General features: G+C 39.9%; 3 protein-coding genes across 4 annotated transcripts; 1 reads left to right on the top strand and 2 right to left on the bottom strand.

Annotated features, from left to right (window-relative positions):
• Positions 1–1890: 1890 nt before the first annotated feature.
• LOC143447454 (serine/threonine-protein kinase Nek11-like) lies at positions 1891–5597 on the bottom strand. Its single transcript, XM_076947564.1, has 10 exons — positions 5431–5597; positions 5111–5276; positions 4927–5045; positions 4665–4856; positions 3773–3922; positions 3622–3699; positions 3480–3557; positions 3196–3289; positions 3010–3133; positions 1891–2949 (listed from the first exon to the last, which is right to left on the bottom strand). The coding sequence occupies exons 1-10, from the start codon at positions 5595–5597 to the stop codon at positions 2315–2317; spliced, it is 1803 nt and encodes a 600-aa protein (XP_076803679.1). The 3' UTR covers positions 1891–2314.
• A 238-nt stretch (positions 5598–5835) lies between these two features.
• Positions 5836–10960, bottom strand: LOC143447443 (PMS1 protein homolog 1-like). Its single transcript, XM_076947547.1, has 2 exons — positions 8313–10960; positions 5836–7587 (listed from the first exon to the last, which is right to left on the bottom strand). The coding sequence occupies exons 1-2, from the start codon at positions 9202–9204 to the stop codon at positions 5843–5845; spliced, it is 2637 nt and encodes an 878-aa protein (XP_076803662.1). The 5' UTR covers positions 9205–10960; the 3' UTR covers positions 5836–5842.
• A 3164-nt stretch (positions 10961–14124) lies between these two features.
• LOC143447458 (RAC-alpha serine/threonine-protein kinase-like) lies at positions 14125–21461 on the top strand. 2 transcript variants are annotated; one of them, XM_076947567.1, is made up of 14 exons: positions 14125–14275; positions 14726–14851; positions 15008–15125; positions 15229–15328; positions 15731–15772; positions 16603–16734; positions 18187–18252; positions 18542–18610; positions 18679–18801; positions 18860–18988; positions 19057–19271; positions 20187–20274; positions 20360–20462; positions 20539–21461. In XM_076947567.1, the coding sequence occupies exons 1-14, from the start codon at positions 14227–14229 to the stop codon at positions 20619–20621; spliced, it is 1443 nt and encodes a 480-aa protein (XP_076803682.1). In that variant the 5' UTR covers positions 14125–14226; the 3' UTR covers positions 20622–21461. The 2 variants fall into 2 exon arrangements, with proteins under 2 accessions (XP_076803682.1, XP_076803683.1); XM_076947568.1 differs by lacking the exon at positions 15731–15772.
• Positions 21462–21718: the final 257 nt, after the last annotated feature.

Raw genomic sequence — 21718 nt, 5'->3', positions numbered from 1 at the left:
AATATTAACGCTTAATATTGTCTAATATTGTTTTTTTGCATTTATATATTAGTGCAAGAAATGCCGATAAAACAACTGGTATGACCAAAAAAAACTAATATTTGAAATGTTATTGTTTTAAATTTTGTTATAGAGGATGAAATTACGCTTCTAATAATGCAAACATCTTTGCTGTACAATATACAAAACTTTGTTTATTCAAATTTTAGTTGACCTGAAAGAAATTTTTTTCATATTTCTTAGTCTAGTCCAGGGGTGTTCAAATGATTTCTGCCATGATCCACCACAGCCAAACCTGAGAACGTGATGATCCACTAAATACTAATAGTAAACATATAGGACATGCTTTAATTTTTATGGTGCTTTATTTAAGTAAATGTAACCTACATTTTAGGGCCAACAACATATTTATAACTTTGTAAAAGCCAAAAGTGATGTGTGCTTCAGCTGCAAGATTGTTGCAAGACTACATTGGAAGATCAGTACATTTCAGTGAGAAAAATTATGAGTTGGTTTAGATTTGAAGATCCACACAAAAAGTTGAAAAGATCCGGATCCGGATCCGCCATTTGAACACCCCCGGTCTAGTCTGTATAACATGTAATATAGGGTCGGGTCGGTTAAATTTTGTCAAACTCATACCCAGTTAGGAAAAACCTGATTTTCAAGCCTAAAACGAAATTTCGATGTCCATGAGCCCATAAACAGTAATATCTCATGAAAGAAACGAGTTAAAGAGCCCTTTTTCGCACACTTGTGCATTAATTCCCCCTCCATGTTCCTTGAGGTTTTATCGGAGCTATCTTTTCTGTAGGTTTTTTTAACTAATTTTCTCTGTTTGGGTCGGAATTTTGTGTCGGAGCCAGTGCACCAAAAAGATCGACTACAGCAAAATGCATTGTTATCGATAGTAAATTAACGTCACTCGATGTCCATGGAGAAGTAAGCTACGATACCTTACCGGATACGTTACAAAAGACATTTATATAGCCTACAGATTTAAATCAAGTATATAAATACTAAAATATAATACGAATAGGCTAGGACAGAACTTCTGTGCACTCAATTTTTAATTGATTTAAAGATTGCAGAAGTCAAAACTATGTACATTGCTGTGTGATTGCGTACCTAAGTGCACATTTCCATTGCGTCTAAGCATTTTTCGCGCAACGCACTTGTCATTTTTGGCGCACTCAAGATCTTACTGAAAACGGCCATACTACGCGATCCAGCTAACCGGATTGCCGTTAAAGGTTTTCTGATGTTGCTTTTTCCAAATTCGGTAACCACCGCCGGCAGCAGCTAGTGAAATAGATGCAGCCTAGATAAAGCTGAAAACATACATTGTTAGGATATGTGCCTAGGTGTAGGCTATTCGCGTAAATTAAAAACAAATGTAAGAATTCTGCTTCCAGTTCTAATCCTCTCATGCTTCTTGCTTCCAAGGCTCATTTCGCAAATTACCAAGTGAACTTGCGTGAAACATGTTTTCATAGAAATCTTAAAGCAGGCATAAAATCATGGTCTGGCATTATCACAATTTTTTCACCCAGAGTAGAGAAATTCTCTGCAGGATTTAAACTCGGCGATGATTCCTCGCCGCTTTTCTGTTTTCAAGTCTTGTTCGCTTTGAACAATTATTTTAAAACAGCTGTATTTCATCTTTTAATTTGAATATTAATTTGTTTCTTATGTTGGTTTGGCAATTTGGTGTTCTAGTGTTCGCTGTTTCTGATCAATTCACGTCTGCTTGGCTGGTTAAAAAAGATATTTCAGTTTTTACATCAAGATACACAGATTGAGGAGAGCATTGTGCTCCAGCTCATATATCTTGAACGTGCCCAGCCCATATATATTATGATGTCCATGCACGTACAAACAAACACAACGTGATGTGTCACAAAATATTTTTTTTCAAAGAAACAGTTGAGCGAAATCACGTGAATACTTGACAATGGTGCAAGGGTTAAATAGTACGCTCTGATAGAAAGTGCATATCACATTATTGCAAGTGTAACAGTGGACTTTGAATTTGCTCTGCTGGGCACCACTAGTTGAAGCACACAATGAAGAAAGGTACAAAAGGTGATGAAAGACAAAATGAAAACGTTCCACCTGATTGTTTCACAGCACATTAAACACAAGTCACTCATGACCAAGATGAAGTTTGGGATTTGATCCAAAATAAATTACCAATTTACTTCCATAAATTTGATGGAAATGCTTAACTGGATTAATTATGACATATCATAGCTCAAAGATTGAACCAAAAATGGTGTAATAGTATTTTACATGACATCATCAAGTTATGACGTCACGAGGGGCCTCTCTGCTGCTCGAGATAGATGAGTTGTTCGAGATCCATGCACTGGTTGGTGTCCGGCACGACACGGGCCAGCTCTCTCATCCTCGCCGCGTTTTCATTCACAAGCGATGGATTGTCAAATCGCACTCCTTTTATGATGTCATAAGCCTGTTCGAAGACCTCCTCTCCGAGGGCGTCGATGCAGCGTTTCCTGATGTTAGTCATCCTGTGGTCAACCACACTGTTGTTGAACTTGTTCAAGGCGGTTTCCGACCGCGGGACTGAGGTCAAAGGTCGCTTGATAACGTCACGACCGTCGTTATTTGACCGTAATACACCGACGGTTGCTCCACCTCGTGACAACATGTCAAGTGGACGATGGAGGATGGTGGAGTCCTCGAGGTAAAGCGCGTCCTCCATGAGACCAACCATGTCCCGATACTCGGAGTTATTCAAGGAGACGTGGTCATCGGGAAGCTCATCGGAGGAGGAAGATGCCTCAAAGTCGTCGTGGAAGGAGTAGTAAGTGTCTGCAAGATCCTCATCCTCCGGGATTAATCCCTCATCCATCAGACTCTGCAGCAGCTCATCTGTAGAGTCTCCTCCATGAAAGGATGAAACCATCTTCACTTCCTCCATATCAGCTGCAAAATAAGATCATCGATGCAGGATGAAGCCATTGGGATGTGAGAGATGAGATTTACCTTCTCCATGAGACTCCTTCAAAGTTTCCTCTAGAGGTTGGAAGACGACGGTTCCCTCCAGCTCCTCATCAATGTCGTTTATCACAGGAAGCTCAGCCGCCCTCCTCCTAGGCTCGTGGACTTGCTGTGAGGAAAGTTAAAGACGAAATTAGACTTGGGATGCTCAGATCTTTACAAGGATCTCACCATGTTTGCATCGAGCGATGATCTCAAGAAGTTCTTCTCCTTTGACTCTTGACGGATCTTCTCATTCTCCACCACCTTGGTCTTGTTCAACTGCCTGCAAATTAACTCGATCAGAGAATGTTTTAAAGATCTCTAAATTACAAGTTTCAATCAGAGACAAAAAAAAGAATCGAAGATAAACTGATTGGAAATATTAAACTTAAGGAAGTTAAGAAGGAAAGATCCAATTCAATCAAGATTGTGATTCGGAAAGATCAAGCTCAGATCAGAGAAGAATGACCAACTTTAATTTCTGGATCCTCGCATCCACTTCTCTTTGCCTCTTCATCTTCAATCTCTCTCGAGCTCCAAGAGGATTTGATCTGGTAAAAATTTAATATGAAAATATTTGAGCAGATAATTTACACCAAACCGAAGCAGCTTCACCTGTTCGATTTCTTAAACAAAGGTCGTTGTAGTAATTGTTTTGCTGTCGGTCGTTTCACTGCATCCCGATCCAACATGCTGCAACAGAAATGTCATCTTAGGATGCTTTCACAAGAATGTAACATATTATAAGAGATGAAGCAGCAGTGACCTTTCAAGCAAGTTGTTCAATCCCCGGGAGTATGTCTGAGGTAGTTGAGGGGTGTGGTCGGACACGATCTTGAACATGACCTCCATCAGAGTGCGACCTTCAAAAGCGTGTTCCAAGCAACAAATCTCGTAGAGCACACAACCTAGTGACCTGCATCACACATCACATGATCAATCTACCCAATCACAGAACAACAATCGAGTAATCAAGATAAAACGAAACCATTTATCTCGAAGATGAAAGTATTCATTACAGTTCTCTAAAGTTGATATAACGGTGGCAAATATGAATGGATGGAGTGGGAATGGCATTTGCATTGTATTTGCAACACTGCACCCTGCAAACACCAAATCCTTTTCGTATTTGCCACAGTACGACTGTATACACTTGGTTTTAACAATTTTCTATGCAATGGGTGCAGTTCATGGCTTGGGTGCCGACAAGTCAGTTTGAGTTTCCAACCAAAATATTTTGACAATAAAATATGAGTTAGAGTAATAATCTGTGGCCAGGACATGTAAAGCTGATATTCAGTTTGTTAGTTTTCGTTGCGTCCGCAATTTTATATTCCCCGACCAACTCCCAAGCAATATTTCATCCACTCAAAAGAAAGTGGTTGACAATGAGCCAGTGAAGCAATCAAGTGCAAAGCAAACAAATGCCGGTGCCAATGTACACAAAAGTAAACGTGGTTTGCACGCCTACATGGGGCTGGCAACAAGACACACAAATTTAGAAGCACTTCAACAACAATGAAATGAATGAACCAGTGAGCTTACTATGCAGGTGATGCCATCACATGACTGAGTTGGACCAAAATGCAAACACTGGCGTACTTTCAATGTGTCAATAACAACACTGGGAGGCAAGGGAAAGCAGCAAGAGCACTCACCAAACATCACACTTGGCGTCATACTGCTCGTGCTTCAGCACTTCTGGGCTCATATAGTATGGCGTCCCTACAAAAGTGCTTGCTTTGTCTGACGCACCAACAAGGATTCTTGATATCCCGAAATCACCAATTTTCACTCGATTATCTTTCAAGAAAACATTTCTGCTTTTTAGATCTCGATGCAAAATCCGCCTGTCAAGAAATAAGAAATGTTGTTGATCGTGCCCTATACCAGATTAGGCAACTACGTACGTTGACCCACCTTCCATGCATGTACATTATCGCATCCAGAAGCTGATGAAGCCATTTTATCACCTGGTCTTCTGGGATCATTTCTTGCTTCTTCTTGAAATCCTTGATCCTGCACTCCAGATCGCCTCCCTGCAACATCCAAGCGAGTTTTAACTTCAAAATCTTCCATGGCACAATCACTTTTAAATTATTACCTCACAATATTCCAAGACGAGGCAAAAGAATTGTCCGTCAATGAAGCTGTCATGGAATTGCACAATATTTTGATGAGTCAGACGATGAAGGAGATTTGCCTCATGCATTGCATCAACTGTCTCGCCAGGGTCAAGAGGTCCAACACAGATCTGCTTCAGAACCTTGCTGAGAGTTGAAAGCAAATGATTAAGATAAAACTAATGTTAAAGTAGTCACGGCAACATAGCAGGTGACAATCCTGGAAGATTCTGGTGGCAATGAAACGCAAACATTGTCACCACTTTGATGAACCGACTCGATTGATGGCAGTGAAACTCACAATCTTTCATTCTCCGCTTCCACCTCAGAGTCGGAGATCAAGAAAGCTGTGCCAAAATTTCCCGAACCAATTTTACGAATGACTGAATATCGATTCCCGACCATGTGGGAGCTTCCACTGGGAGTGGATTTGTTAAGGTCCTTTGGCAGTTGGCTCGGCAATGGCATTATTACATCACAATTACACTAAGATTGCTTAAATCATCTGGAAAATAGAATTGACGATGTCATGGTGAAACAATCATTCTATAGATCAATCTATGCCATTACAGTTTAAAATTCAGAAGCAGAAAAACGAGTGATGAAAAATGTTAGACTGACTACTGCACAAAATAAATGCACGGAGACACCACTCATGAGTTTCTCGACGAGAAAAAGATATTTACGAGGAAAATTGAACCTGACACCGAAAGTTAAACATCCAACGTTTTGATTTCAAAAAGTTTATGAAAGATATTTCTTTGATGAAAGCACTGCGTAGAAAACATCTCTTCTGGCCACGCTGACTCAAATTGAGAGAGTGAATTCAACATCCTCATCACATCTTGATCGTCAGGTTGAGATGGACTTGATTTGACCACCCTGGCTGCCTCCCCCTGAAGGTAATAGATGACCTTTGATGGCCTTGACCCTTCCAAGGTTGTAGCTTTATTAAGTGAAATTTTCCGTAGAATATCTCTTAAATCGTCGAGGGCATAATAAGGCACGCTTGTGGTCATCGAGTGGAGGTGGTAACCATGGTAACCGCCGCTGATGCGTTTTACTTTGAAGCCGTTGCTCACAAGTCGCTGATCAACGACGTCCACGTCAGGTTGCAGATGACTGGTCGCACAAACCGGCAAAGTTCTAAGAACATCGAGCTCTTGCGTGCCGAGATTATCTTCGTTGAGCTCCAAGTCGACATCGAGGTCGATGCATGGAAGTTGGTGGCTTGTCAGGAGGTTTCGAAAAATTATAGCTTCTTGTAACCGCAACAGGTTTATGACATATATCAGTGAATTATGACACAACAAAGCAGCTTGGTGCTGGTAAAGAAACCCAACAACACGAGGGCAGTTATTAAAAGACAAACCCGCTATCATTACATTCTTCTTCACTCTTTTCAAGTTAAAAGAAAGTTTCACTTTTGTAACCTCTCCAGTGTCTTCATCATCTGAGTCATCATCACTTCCAATTGTGATGAAAGAATTGCGTGAGATTGTCTTCTTCGTACTCATTGTGACCCGACAATCCTTATTTGCTCCAGCACATTTGTCGTACTCCTGACATGCCACTGATGCCACTTTCTTCTGATCATCTTCGCAAAGATCCTCCCAGCTCTTGCCGGTTTCATCCCTGCAGATGTCAAAGATGCTCCTTGGCTTCTTCCTCTGAATTACCTCCACCACACCATCAAGTGTTGATTGTGATAACTCGTCTGATGGTCGCTTTCGAGAACTTTTGTTTCCATTGTCGGCGTCCTTCCTCAGAGTTTGTTGACCTCGGATGACTCGAACTGGTTCAACATCGTGTCTGTCAACATCCTTCAACGCGTGGCCCCTACTCCACTGATCCGGATCATCATCGACACATCTGTCTGCTTCTGTACCATCTCTGCTTTCACCAACATCCGATAGTTGGGACGAAATCGTGAAGTTTGGTGCAAACACAATTTCAGGCTCAATTTGCGAGCTTTGATGCGTTGTTGAAGCAGGATCGGAACGTTGACATTTGTCTGATTCTGAAACAACAACCCTGTCCAGATTTTCGTCATTCGACTCAGTTCGAGATTCGACGTCATCGAATAAAGAATTTCTTTGAGAACCATCAGCTTGAAAGTGGCAGCCAACACCACTTGTTTGTTGGAAGTCCACTTCGCAATTAGTTTCATCTGAAGATCGCCTTGAATCTTCACTATCGACAGGATTTTTGTGTTGATCGACTGACATATCACCAACCTGATCAACTATTTGGTCATTGTTGAAAGAACTTGATGATTCTTTGCTTGCTGAGCTCTCCGACTGAGCCTTGCTGGCTTGGAAGTCTTCCTGCAGCATTTCAACGAGCATCTTCAAGACGTTGCTCTTCATTGTGAGGAAGACCTCAGTTTTATTGGCATTGACGTTGACATCTATCTCCATTGATGGCACTTCAATGATCAGAGCTGCAACAGGCCAACCTAAATATTTGTGAAAACAAATATCACATAAAAAACTAGTGATCAGACAAATCAAATATTGATTCAGATACCATTAAAATTTTTTTACAAGGTGGGTTACAAGGTACTTATATTTACAAGGTGGGTGCTACGGATTTGTTTTGAATCAATTAGTTCAGCGTGGTCCAACTGCAGGCCCGCGGGCCAAAGTTGGCCCGCGAGCACCAATTTTTTGGCCCGCGAACTGATAGTCAGCTTTGATAGTCGCTATTGTCGAGGAAGAACCTCGACCGCAGATGTCACATTGATCAGCATTTAAATTTTGAACTATTCTAATTTCAGTTTTAATAAAAAAGAGAACTTTTTTCAGTTCTAATATCAATGTCACATTGTTCTTCAGTTCTAATTTAAAAACATTGGCCCGCAAGATAAAAAATTTTCAGATTTTGGCCCGCGATGAAAAGAAGTTGGACCACGCTGAATTAGTTCAAAGAGAAGTTATCAACAAAATAAATGAGCATTTTGATTTAAAAAACTTTCTGGTTTGTGATCAAGAAACCAAAGACTGAGTTCAACCGCAAAAATGCAATTGTAAAAAATCATTTTAAGGATTCATAAACATTATAACACATATTCCGATATATTATAAATTAGGTTTAAAAAATATCCGGTTCTACAGATTCTCGATTCCAATTAATTGTCCCATCAACTTTCCTTATCACAGCAATGAAATATGAACAACTCACCTGCATATTTCTTGTCATCTTGCTTTGAAATGTGCGATCTCAAAACTTTGTCAATTTGTTTGTCACGAACCGGACGTTTGTTGATTATGACAAAACAGCGATCACATGACCTACGACAGCTGTAATTCTTTGTGAAGAAGATCTTGAGATGACTTCCACCTGATGAAGACTCTCTCTCAATGACCTGCATCCCTGCTCCTAAAACATGAAGGAAAGAACTTCGGTGGGACAAAAGACGAGGTTTCTGCCAGACCAACATCCTGTCACTGAACAACTTAAATTGTACACTGGGCAACGCAATAGAATAAGACATGAGAAGATCTTCAGTTAATTTAACTTGCTCTTTTTGCTTTTTGATTGAACTAAAATATTGTCTTCGGACTGGAAGGTTTTTGAATAAGTTTGAGACAACGACGGTTGATCCCTGAGCAATATGTGAAGGCTTCTGTGATTTAACAATGCCGTTTGAATCGAGCGTGTAGACAGTGCTGTAAAGTTCATCTTTAGTTCGGGTGGTGATGGCCACATCAGCCACTTTGCACATCGAGCTCAACGCTTCCCCACGAAACCCATATGTTGCCACCACAAGCAGGTCATCATGGGTCTTAATCTTTGAAGTGTAATGTTGCTGTGCTGCGTAACACATATCACTACAGGGGATTCCCCTACCATTGTCACGAACTTCAATCTTGTTCAGGCCGTATTTGTCCAATTTTATTTCAATGTTGGTGGCATCGGCATCAAGTGAGTTTTCAACCAATTCCTTCACACAGTTTGCAACACTTGTCGCAACTTGACCACTGGCAATCAGACGGGCAGTTTCATCGCCAAGTTTCTTCATGACAAGCAACATAAAGATCACAACACATAAAACATAAAGATCACAACACATAAAACTAACAGAGCATCATTACCTATAATGCATTTGCTTAGTGAGCAGAGTGGAAGATTGTGCATAAGTGGAAAGCTTTATGGTAACAACAGAACAAACCTATTATGTGGCTGAGTGCATTGAAGCTTTAACTCTTTGTTTGTTTAATGTAAATTGAGCTGATACCATTTGGCATTCACCCAGTGATGAGTTTCATGCTCGTGAATATCACACTTTACAATTTTGTTACAGTACGCCAACAAAACACCTATAACATAGAATATACGCTAATTTTGTACTGACAAGTCAATAAATTGGCAAATAAGTTGAATATAGCCTGTGTTCCTGTGCAAAAGAAATCCAGGGCATCATACAAATTTTCCAGCTGACTATAGTGGAAAGTATGGCACCTGCACGCATGAGATTTATCAACAAGCATGCCAAACTTTTCATCTCCATGCCAAACTATAATATACAAACAAAAAATGCCCAGGCTGAAAAGTACGTTAGTTTTCAACGAGCAATCGTGCGTGCAAAGACACGAATTTTGATATGATGGCACCAAAACCTAAATTCTTTGCTAACTGATTGTAATTTAGCGTTCAAACAACCATTTTTCTTCGTTGATTACAAATTGACACGAACAGAAGAAAGTTCTAAATGAACGTTGATGAATCACATGGCTATGGGTGCAGCTGCAACACAGTCCATTAAATGGAAAAAAGTCAGACCTAATAACTGGGGCTTCTGTGCACGCCACCACGCCAAATTTCTTGTCTTTACACACGAGATTTCTCACCAAAAACTGCCATACGTTCCAAGCGGGTTCAAAACTCCTTTCAATTTTTCCAAGTTTTTGATGCGTGCGGACGTGCAAACATGCACCGAAGTACAGGTAAAACAAACCAAAATATTTTGCCAGTAAGGCTGTAATTATTGCATTCCTTTGTTTATTTTTCTCCATTAAGTGTGTGAAGCAAAAGTTCAGATGCTAACCGTTGTAGTGATAGCACAATAAAAACCCATGCTCACAAACAGAAAAAAGTGGCAAAGTCCAAGGGCCTACAACATGCAAGATAGCAATATGCGATAATATGTGCTAGAAGATGGTAGGTTAGCAAGGCCACCAAACCCACAATTAGCTAAAAACAATACAAAGAATGCAGCGGTGGAAAAATCATCAATTTTGTGGGTTATAAAAATCAATCATTTTATTTTTCGTCAAAAGCGCGGTGGGGACGAAAAACCAAGCCAGTTGTTACTAACACACGCCAATGAACAGGAAAAAGTGACAAAGCCGAAAAGGCTTAAAACTTGCTCAAAAAAAATAACGTTGATACTTGCTGGTAACAACTAGCACGGCCACTAAACCTACAATTAGTTAAATCCATAAAACATAAGTTGTAGAAGCGAAAATTAAGCAGACAAGCAGGTGGTGTGTTCAAGCAATTTCACAAATTTTAACCATACCTTGCATATTTCAGGGGGATAATTGCATTAGGGATTTGCAGAAAAAGCAGGTCTGCAAGCAATTGTGCAGACGTAGGCTACCGGTAGCCCGGAAAATAAAAAAAAAAACAATAAAACTAAATTCGCCTAAATTTATGCTTTTTATTGTATTGTTTATTTTTCGTCGTTTCCTGTGCGAAGTAAAAGTTACGACGCCAACCACTTGTATCAGCTTATGTCAACTAACACTAAATAATGCTTTCATTTTAGTCTGGGCTATCCCCGTACCGTAATTCAGTTCAGTATTTCGACATTAACCAAACTTGACCAACTCGGCAACTCTGGCTGCTTTGAAACTTGAAACCATCAAGCGTCTAATTTTCAAAGCTTTGTACTACTGGCAACACAGATTGTTCGTTTCTGCTCGGGTTCATAGGTGAAAATTGCAATGCAAACATTCGGACGACAAAAAGTTTTCCGAAAATTTATGGCAAAATATTTAGCAGAAATTTAATCATTTAGAGATTTAACGAGCAACATGCAATTACGTGAAATGGGTTTTGTTACAGGTTACAGTGAAGCTTTACAAAGCATGACAGCCGCTAGTAGCGCTTCACTACTAGGTGTGAAAAGTGTAGCTGCTGAAACTATGGTATATAAACAATTCTTTTAGCGCTACCGCTACTTTTGTTGCGGCCTGAAGCTAATTACCGGTTTCCTGATGACTTATTCAGTTACATATTCGAAATTTGTAAATATTTTTACTTAAAAGTCATCTAATAAATAACTAACTAAGTAAGTTAGTAAGTGAGATGTAACCAACTTCATTTGCAAACAAGCAGCTGAATAAAAAATAACACATATCAGGTAACGAAATCCACGTTCTGAATAAGTAGCTGAATACGTAACCAGGAAACTGGTAGGGTAACTATAACTTCATGCCGATTATTTTTGTCTCTATATCTTAACCGTCACATGGTAGTTATTTAAGTATAAGCAGTTACTATGTAATCACTATTGTACCCTATTGAAGCACTTTACTTCAAGTTGTTAAGGGTAGGCTACCGTACTAATTTTTTCTGTTTAAAAAAGTTTTATTTTATTTGTGAAAGCTAGAAATGAAGTTTTAACGCAGCATCCCACTTTACAACGTTTTAAACAATTGGATAAATGTAATCAAACCATAACCTGCTCATTTTAGTTAAACAAGCTCGGCAAGAAAGTTCCCAGTTTATGGAATACCATTTTGAAACGCCATACTACTCGCCTATTACGTGATTTGCAAGAAACAATCAATTTTTCTGATAAAAAAGACCAGTTAAAATCGTTTTATTTTATGCTTGAGTGAGTGCACAGGGCCCTTTTGGCGAGGGGCCCAATTTCAAAAAAATTGCTGAAATAGGTCTAGAACCAGCGTAGGGCCACATGTTTTGCCAGGAGAGTTACCATTTGGCACTACACCGGCCCCGTCTGTTGCATTGCGTGAAGCCCATACTTGCGTGCAAAAAAGATTAGACTTTTGTCTTCAATAAAAAAAAGTCTTTAAAATTTGTTTGTTTTGATCTTTTTTCGACTTTTGAACGCGATTTTCGACATGGTTTCCCACCGGAAGTTGAAATTTAATTTTACCAGGTTAAACTTGACTTCATTTTCTATAAGTTGAAATTGGTCCGCCGCTGTATAATTCACGAATTAGTGCCGACAGACACGATCGTAATTAGCGACTATAGGGTTTTTTTGGTCTATTTTAGTTTGTTTTCGACGTTTGAACACAATTTTGGACGTCGGTCCCAACCAGAAGTTGAAATATAACTTTATAGTGCTTTTATAAAAAAAAAAGTAAAAATATGTTTGCTCGCTAGATTGAGTCAAGTCAGCAGACAGTGTCTGCCAGAAGGTGTCTGCTGGCTTGACTCAGGTTAGCAATATCGATATACAGTAGGTCTAACCACTTCAGATAGGCCTATACCAGCGGCAGCAGACTTGCTTGTCTCTGTAGATTGTAGAATATTTAATATGTATGCTGCTCATACAGTCATAAAGCCGATTAATTGGCGCATAAATCAAGTTTAATTTTTTGCTCTGGGGAAATTTAGTTAGCAGCGTCTATTTCACTACCGATTACCGAATTTGGAAAAAGCTAGGCTTATACTTGGGTAAACAGCTGCCGGTGAAGTAAACACTTATTTTACCTGCAGTCGTTTACCGAAGTAGAAAAATTACGAATACGGTTGCAGCATTCCGCTTGTCGCTGCAACTATAATTGGTTCCACAAATGCGAAGTTACTTCCAAAGATTACTTGATAAACGCACAACTGCTTACATCTTTTGAGGGGGTATAGTGCAAAAGTGAACAACCAGATGACGTCACAATTTTAGCAGCCGCTGTGGTCTGGTATACCAATGCATCGTATATAGTTGTGCACTTCTGCACTAGACCCCTTGAGGTGTGAGTTTGCCCAATCTTTTTGGTGGAATGGTAGGTAACTAGGCCTAGCCAGCGCCCAGTGGTGGGTGAGGACCATCTCTGCTACACTGTACCGGGAGTTAAGGTAGTCCAGGAGGTGTAGTCTGTGAATTGAAATGTATGCTAATTTTCAACTTAAAACGACATACTAATTTTTTCAAAGTCTAAATTAATTTAAAACTAATCCCCTAAATAATAAATTTGAACAGAAAAAATTAGTCAAATATTTTTAAGATTCGAAGCCAAGACCTCTAGCATACAATCCAAATTGCTAACCACTATGCCACAGCATTTCTTTCCAACCCTTGTCCAAAACTAGAGTCATGGCCAATTAGTGAAAATGTGCCAGTCATCGTATTATGATTCAGCAACTTCGGTGAACATTCGCCGGTGAAATAGTCACTTCTAACGTAGTTTGTCATAATTTTAACTTTCCAGCAATTGGAACAATTTCTCAAACATCCTTGGGCCTCTGTTGGTATGTGCAGCAAAAATTCTCTTTGGCCTAAGCCTGCACCTGGTCTACATTTTTTGGTCTTTTTCGACAAGCTCTTGAGTGCACTTCAGGTGTGCACCCTCAGGCTGCCAGGTGCTGGTTTTCAGAGGTGTTAACAAGCCTCTATCAGTTAAAAAACTTGCTATAAATCTTATAAAACCACTATGCTGAATACAGTTATAACTACACTTCCCAACTGAAAAGTATGACAGTTTTCTACTAGAAATCGTGCGTACAAATATACATATTTTGGTGTGCACTGAAGCCTCAATTCTTTTGTTATTTATTATAAAGTGGCATTCAAGCAAACAGTTTTTCTTTGTTTATTTATTATAAATCGGCGTGAAGATAAAAAAGTTTGATGTGCGCCTTACTTACTCTCATGTGTGCGGGTGCCACACTTCCCATTATGGCGGCGCTGAAGTGAGCTCTTGCACAACTGGACTGCACTCTGACACCCATCGTGTCTCTTCAGCTCTAGGCTTCGATTTAAATTATAACTTCTTGTTTTTTATTGATTCACAGACTCTAGTGCAGTCACAAAAGTAAAAAAGCAAAAGTTTCAAATGGATCACTGGTGATATAAATCTTTATTTAAAGTTTTAAAATTGTTTTTGATTTTTTTATCGGAATGGCCTCGGACGCGTCAGTTGTGAAGGAGGGATGGCTCCAAAAAAGAGGTGAGATCCAGCATTTTACTTATATCAGCACAGTGAGGAGGCAAGCTTGGTGGCCTGGGTTTTTTTAGTTCCCAGCGGCTAATTGCAAAGACTTTGAACAGGATATGAATGACACTTTCTCCCGTTCAGTGGTTCTGATTAACAATTGCAAATTTTAGCAATATATATTGTATAGAAAATATAAAAAACTTATAAAAAAACATGAGTGAACTTGCACAAAGGCAAGCTTGGTAACCGGGGCTCGAACGATACAAAGTCATCGCATGGTTTAAGATGTGCAAAGAACTTTCAGTCTGTGGATAAAGATTGTGATGCCATACCAAGGAGCGTTGCGTAGTTGAAGCATTTCTTGCAACTTTTCTGAAAATCGAGTGAATCTATTCGTCCATGTACAGTTAAATTTATAATTATTATATACAGAGTATCTAAATATGACCTCTGCACTTCCAGGTGAATATATTCGAAACTGGAGGAGAAGGTATTTTATTTTAAAGACAGATGGGTCATTTCTTGGATACAAAGAAAAGCCAAGTCCAGACAATCACCAGGAACCATTAAACAACTTTAGTGTTCACAGTGTGTGCTTTTTCATTCATAGAAATATGTGACATATCCTGGCAGCCTGGCTCAGCAAGTTTTTGTGATGAAATGTGTTATTCTGGGATACTAAGTTTTAGTCACTGATCTCATTTGTTATATCTGCTTCAGTTTAATTCTTTTCTGATGTTTCAGAATCGCAGGTGATGCACAAAGAGCAGGGTCGTGACAATGCTTTTGTCTTTCTTGTTCGCTGCCTACAATGGACGACGATTATTGAGAGGACGTTCACGGCATCATCTTATGAAGAGAGGTGATTTATAATGAAATTTTCTAACGGGTCATTAAATCATGCAGCAATATGTTATTCAGCGTTAATCAAGAAATAGTAGGTTTAATTGTGATGTCTATGACAGGGAGGAGTGGATGAAAGCGATTGAGGGTGTCAGTGACAATCTTCAAAACTCGATGGACGACCGTCCAACCACAGAGGACAAGAAGGCGTCAAGAAAAGTGGTAATGAGATGGTGACCATGATGCAAACTTGTGCTTTCATGGTTCAGTGATTAAAAATATTCATTTACTGATTACACTTGTTCCCTGCATCTTATATTGTTTGTCAGAGTCTGCAGTAATTTGCCACCTGCGGCAATGGGCAATTATGCTTCCACTGTTTTGGTGGTTTTCTGAGATGAATTAATTGCAATTTTATTTACCGGTAGTTGCTCGTTCACTCTTTGATCATAATTTATTTGCTAAAATGTCACAGTTGAAATAAAGAATTTTGTCAATTTCTTGAAACAACCTTTATTGGGACATAAAGAATATGTTGCATCCACTGTCTTGCCCATTGATATATCTTTATATTTGTCATGCAAAATGCTTGTTAGTAGTTAAATTTGCTTGTCTTAATCTAAGAACGAGAACGATGCCTTCATCAGACCAGCCAGGATCAACAAGGTATCATTGAAAGTTGTCAGTTGTTCCACAATCTTCGATCAATTCGATTTCTGTAAAAAAATTATTTGTTTGATTTTTTGCATTTGTCCATTTAAGTTTCATATGAATCAACGTGTGCTCCAATCACTAGGATTACAGATAACCTTGTCCACAGTCGGCATGACTGATAATTTTTGTAGGTTGTGATTCAACTGTATGGTTTTGCCGAAATGCTTAACCATACATTGTTTTTAACTTCGTTTGCTTTCAAGTTAATTTGCATATCTTGAAGTCTGTCATAATCATTTATATTTGTTTATTTGCAAAATTGTTATGATCCACAGGCACAGCCGTTGTGATTTATTAAAACCAGAACTTCTCATATTTTGCCACAACACGGTTTGACCTGGTGTGTCAGCAGCACAATAGCCCAAGTATTGTTAATGTGTGGTTGAGATTGATATTTGTTGTTTATGGGTATGTTGGTAATCATTCCGTGCTCTGTGTTACAAGCATGCCCTGATGGCAGCGATTTCTCTGTTTTATAATTGTCATTAATGAATGATTGTAACATCGTTGAATTTCCTTTCATGCTTGTTGTAACCTTCTCCCCATTACCAATCATCAAAAAATGCCGCAATTATTTTTACCTCATATTCCACCTCAGTACTCTGTACAATGTGCTCCTTGCAATCGTGCCATCGTTTATCATCCTTGTGACGGAACCACAGCACTTTGTCGGTTCGTTTATCGGCTAACTTTAGGTTGCATCTGTGGCAGGTGTCTTATATCGCTTTGATATGAGTCTTATTCTGGCTGGACTCATTTTAATTCTTCATTTTCTAATCCAGACCTTATCTGACTTCGAGTTTCTTGAGGTTTTGGGGAAAGGAACCTTCGGGAAAGTGATCCTCGTCAAGGAGAAGAGGACCGATGAGTTCCACGCGATGAAGATCTTGAAAAAGGAAGTCATTGTTGCCAAGGTAACGTAATCATTTCACCAAAACTGTTTACAAATTTATTCATACTTTGAATATTTGGCGTCTAGAGTGACATGTAAATTGCTTGCTGTGTTTCATGTTCACTTATGCTGTTGTTATGAGAGACTCGGCCGTAGTGGTGATTACTTTTGAATGAATTTGTTTGAACTTACTTCTGCTCTTGATTAGCTTTGGTTGTGTTTGTGTGATGTTTTGTGAAAGAAGGTTTATTCTGCTCAAACATCTTGGCATGAAATGTCGGTGAACGTTCAACCTTTGCTTAACCAGTTAATCTTTGCTTGAAGTAGCTTTATAAAGTTTGAATACGTGACATCACAATTTGTTACCTGTTTATGTCATAGAGCCCTATGTTTATCGTTATACAGAGGAAAGGTTGTATATGTTCAATGTAACTATGTAAATAAGCTGGCAGCAATATCAATGTTGTTTGATGAAAGGTCATCGACCTCTGAGCTTGTTTGTGAATGTGCGAGAATATTCCCAGCCGTGATCTTTGTCATTCCAATTTTTATTCAAAACATAATAAAACAAACAAGACATGGAAATGATATCACTTGGGCCTTCATTAAAACACAGAGATATGTTGATTGCATCTCACTGCAATGTTTGAAATTTAGCTATATCGGTATAACTGTAGTTACATGCAGGCAATTTAAGCTCGCCTGTCATCTCCGATTACAAACAACCACAACAGCATGATGCTGTTTTTGCCACAAATATAATCCCACCCACCAAGTGGGTTCATTATTTTGACCGATTTGAATTTAAGGAAATGAGGAAGTTCCATTGAAATAGATTCTCAACCTTCGATCAGGCTCGACTTGTTTTTGTGGCTTCGCACCATTCTTGTGGTTTGTTATCTGGATATTTCTGTGTTGGTGCCTGGTTATAAACCAAAAGAAAATGAGCTGTTATCAGTGCTGTAAAAATGGCCTGAATTTTTAATCACTCTTCAGTTATTTTGCTGCTGCTTGTGTTTGAGGCGACGCTGTGTGTAATTTAGTGCCAGAGCTCAGGTGAATCATTTGTAAACGTTTTGCTTCCTGCTCATTCATCACTTCCTGTCACCCATCGTCATACTCACTGCTTCTATCCAATTGAATATTATCTACAGAAACTTATTCAATTCAAACGAAAACTATACAGTCGCCTCCTATCACCGTGTCCCTGCGTTGAATCGTTAAGAAATAGGCTTTACTAAAAAATCTTATAAACATATTGATGGTTGGTGTGAGCCTGAGTTCTGTCAAAACTTGTTGATAATTAAATTTATTATATATTGAGCAACACCAACAGCATTGCTGTGGTTGGTTGAATCTGACGGGTGACATCGGCACTGCTCGTGCTTGTTCCTTTTTATGTCTTAGTTGTGTTTTGTGATTCCAAGATATGCACCACAGCATTCTCCATGTTGCTAATTGTTTATTTGCGCAGGACGAAGTGACACACACACTCACAGAGAACAGAGTCTTGCAGCAAACCAGGCATCCATTTCTCACTGTGAGTATAACGCTGTGTCTGGGAAGGAAACAGCTCTCTCGTATTTTGCTTTTATTTCAAGGAATTTTGCCGTGTTTGTGTTTATTTTATCAGTGAGCAAATATAGTGAATGTTTGCTATCTCCCCTTCGTGAGCCTTTGTATCGACTTTCACTTTCTAAATGCCTACTGGCACCAAATGTGACTTGAAGTATCAGAAATCAATTTATTTTTCATCGTTTTGAGATTTGTGTTTAGCTTTGAACCTAAATTTTCATGTGAGACATGAAGATGATTTGTGCTTGTTTCAGTCGCTGAAATATTCCTTCCAGACATCAGACTATCTTTGCTTTGTCATGGAATATGTCAACGGTGGAGAGGTGCGTGACAAGCTTGCTGTTATAATGTTTTCATTAATCCTGTGTAACCCTTTCCATCTCGTTACCAGATATTTTTCCACTTGTCGCGAGATCGCGTCTTTCCGGAAGACAGAGCAAGGTTTTATGGGGCTGAGATAGTCTTGGCCCTGGATTACCTTCACCAGCAAGAAGTGATTTATCGGGATTTGAAGGTGATTGGCTGCAACCTCACAATTAACTGCATCGACCTATCACTTTATTTATTTGCAGCTCGAAAATCTTCTGCTTGACAGCGAGGGTCACATAAAGATCACCGACTTTGGACTTTGCAAGGAGGAGATAAAGTTTGGATCGACCACGAAGACGTTCTGCGGAACACCGGAGTATCTTGCTCCCGAGGTGAGGATCCCGTGAGGATTTATCTCATTATTTCATCGATTCGGTTGAGACATGACTTTTGTGCCCAGGTGCTGGAGGATAACGATTATGGAAGATCGGTGGACTGGTGGGGGCTTGGAGTAGTGATGTATGAGATGATGTGTGGCCGCCTCCCGTTCTACAATCGGGACCACGACGTGCTCTTTGAACTCATCCTCATGGAAGACCTGAAATTTCCGAGCAGACTCTCCGGGTCAGGGAAGAGTCTTCTATCTGAGTTACTCAACAAGGATCCCTTGAAAAGGTGACGTCATCATCTTCAATTGTCGTCTCATTGTTAGATCATAAACACACGAGTGTGGAGCTTGAGCAAGATGTTCATGGCAACGGATTAAGGCCTTGTCATTTCCACCATCAACACAGGGGGTGCATACTAGCGCAGTTCGTAGCTCGATGTATTTGAACCTTTGTAAAGCCGTCTCTAATATCACACGAGCAGATACTGTGTAATCCAGCAAATGTGCAAATTTACTGAGATGTTTGTTGTTTACAGCAACGAAAAGCAGTTTTTAAACGACAATTAGGCTCATAACCCACATCACCAAGCCAAAGTCTGTATCTTCAGGGGTGCTATGTTTTCATTGATTGGCCATTTCCATACATTGAAATCTAATAAAGCCTAGTTTAGTGATGACCTGGATGTGGGGGAAGTGCGCTCTTTCCTTGATTGCTCATAAAAAAGAAGGTGCCGCGTTGCTTTTTGCCTCCTTTTCAAAACAACTTTAGAAGCAAGCTCAGAAAAGTGAAAAGGTTGCACTTGCCCCGTCCAAACTAGGAAAGTGCTCTTAGGCCGTTGGTGTGCAATGAAGTTTGGACAAAAAATCTCCGCTGTGCACCTGTCATCCTCTGTAGTCTGGCCTAAAGCCACACAGACTGGCCTCGCCCCTATCGCCCATGTATGTTCTAGAACTAGATGACGATTCACCAATCAGGTCGTCTTCCTCATTCGCCTTTGTTCTATGTAAGGGGTATTATGATGTCACTGCAACCAAATTACCACCGCCTTTGTAACGACCGGATGTTTATGACACAACAATAGCCATGGTTTATATGCAAATTAGCGTGTAAGCTTGAAGAGTTAAATTTGCGTTTGAATAGTTGAGTATAATCAAGATTAAGCGATAAAAAGCAGATGTTTTAACTGAACATTCCTCACCAGGTTGGGGAGTAGTGCGGCCGACGCCAAGGAAGTTATGGCTCACCACTTCTTCGCTTCTGTTGTGTGGAAAGATATTCTGGAGAAAAAGGTAAGTTTGCGCTCATCCACTTTATTTTCGTCCATCTGCGCTAATCCGGTTTAATTTGTGACGTTAATATGATGTCCGTGTGCAGGTCCCCCCGCCGTTTAAGCCGCAAGTTTCATCGATCACCGACACCAGATATTTTGACAAGGAATTCACCGCCCAGCCTGTCCAGCTCACTCCTCCCGATCATTGTACGTCACACAATTAACCTTTGTTCTTGTCTCACGTCATAATAGTCTCATTGTATAATGACGTCATTTTCTACAGCTGCTACTTCGGTAGATCCCCACAAGCGACCTCATTTCGAAGAGTTCTCTTACTCCTCTAGTGGAAGCCACCTCAAGAGATAGGTCACGTGATAGATAAGCACTCAAGAGTGACGACAAACACTGAAAGCCGGAGACTGTGGCCTCGAACCACGCCAGAATATTTATATCGCTGGAAATGCAAGCCGGTGCTTGCTATTATTAGTTTATTGTGATGCAATAAATAGCTTTGTTTGGTCACTAACCCCTTTAACCTTGCTCGTCCAATCACTTGCTTACTACCATAGTAACCAGGATATCAGCTTTTCATGCGCATGCGCATTTTCTTATGTACAGTTCTATATTGTTGGTGCGATTCACAACATTGTAGCGGAATATTGGCACTTCTCCCTTATTAAGCGATATTGTTCTATTACGTCACAGTACAGTTTCCGGGGCTGCTGGTATACTCTGTGTTGGCGCCATTTATTTTCGGCGGAGCATTTCACCCACCAGTCAGGGGGTGGGCGCCTGATATGACCCAATCCGCTTGTATGGCGCTTTCTAAAATTCACTTAACTCGGTATGGTCGTGCTTGTTTGTTGTTCCCACTATTGACTCGTGGGTGGAACGATTCACGGTCATTTTATCATTTTATTGTTGACCTGAGCAGAGGAGATTATGTTTCGTGCTACAACTGGAAACTTTTTGGTTAACCTCATGAGTTCCGTTTCATTCGAAATTTGTCGCTTTTCTGCCCTTATTACGTCACTGCTAGTTTATACCATCTTTTTTTTCGTCACAATGGTGAGTATATATATAACGGGAAGTATTTTTTCTGAGCTTCCTGGTGTTATTGTAACCCTGTGTTCCTTCATATCGCTGTCTGCTTGTAGTGACGTAATCTTGTATCCGCTACCAGCTAAATAGACAACCACTACTATTGTGAGGTCATGCTTTTTATGACGCTAGGTGGCAGTGTACTGCAAGATTTGGATTGAAGCAAGTCACGTTGTCATGACAATCGAGGAGGTTGGGAGTGCCGGAGATTCTGTCACGGTAGAACGAGTTCATCCTGTAGTTTGTGAATGGTCTTGATTTCTTCAGCGCATTTGCAACTGCTTGCGACTACTCTGGGTTGAAAGTGTTGTAATGACGAGGCGCGTTATGACGATTGTCACGGCAAGATAGACAATTTAAGG

The sequence above is a fragment of the Clavelina lepadiformis genome, chromosome 2 (genome assembly GCF_947623445.1).
Source record: "Clavelina lepadiformis chromosome 2, kaClaLepa1.1, whole genome shotgun sequence".
Classification (NCBI taxonomy): Eukaryota; Metazoa; Chordata; class Ascidiacea; order Aplousobranchia; family Clavelinidae; genus Clavelina; species Clavelina lepadiformis.
Note: the sequence above shows the minus strand (reverse complement) of the source record. Positions and strands in the feature narration are given on the sequence as shown.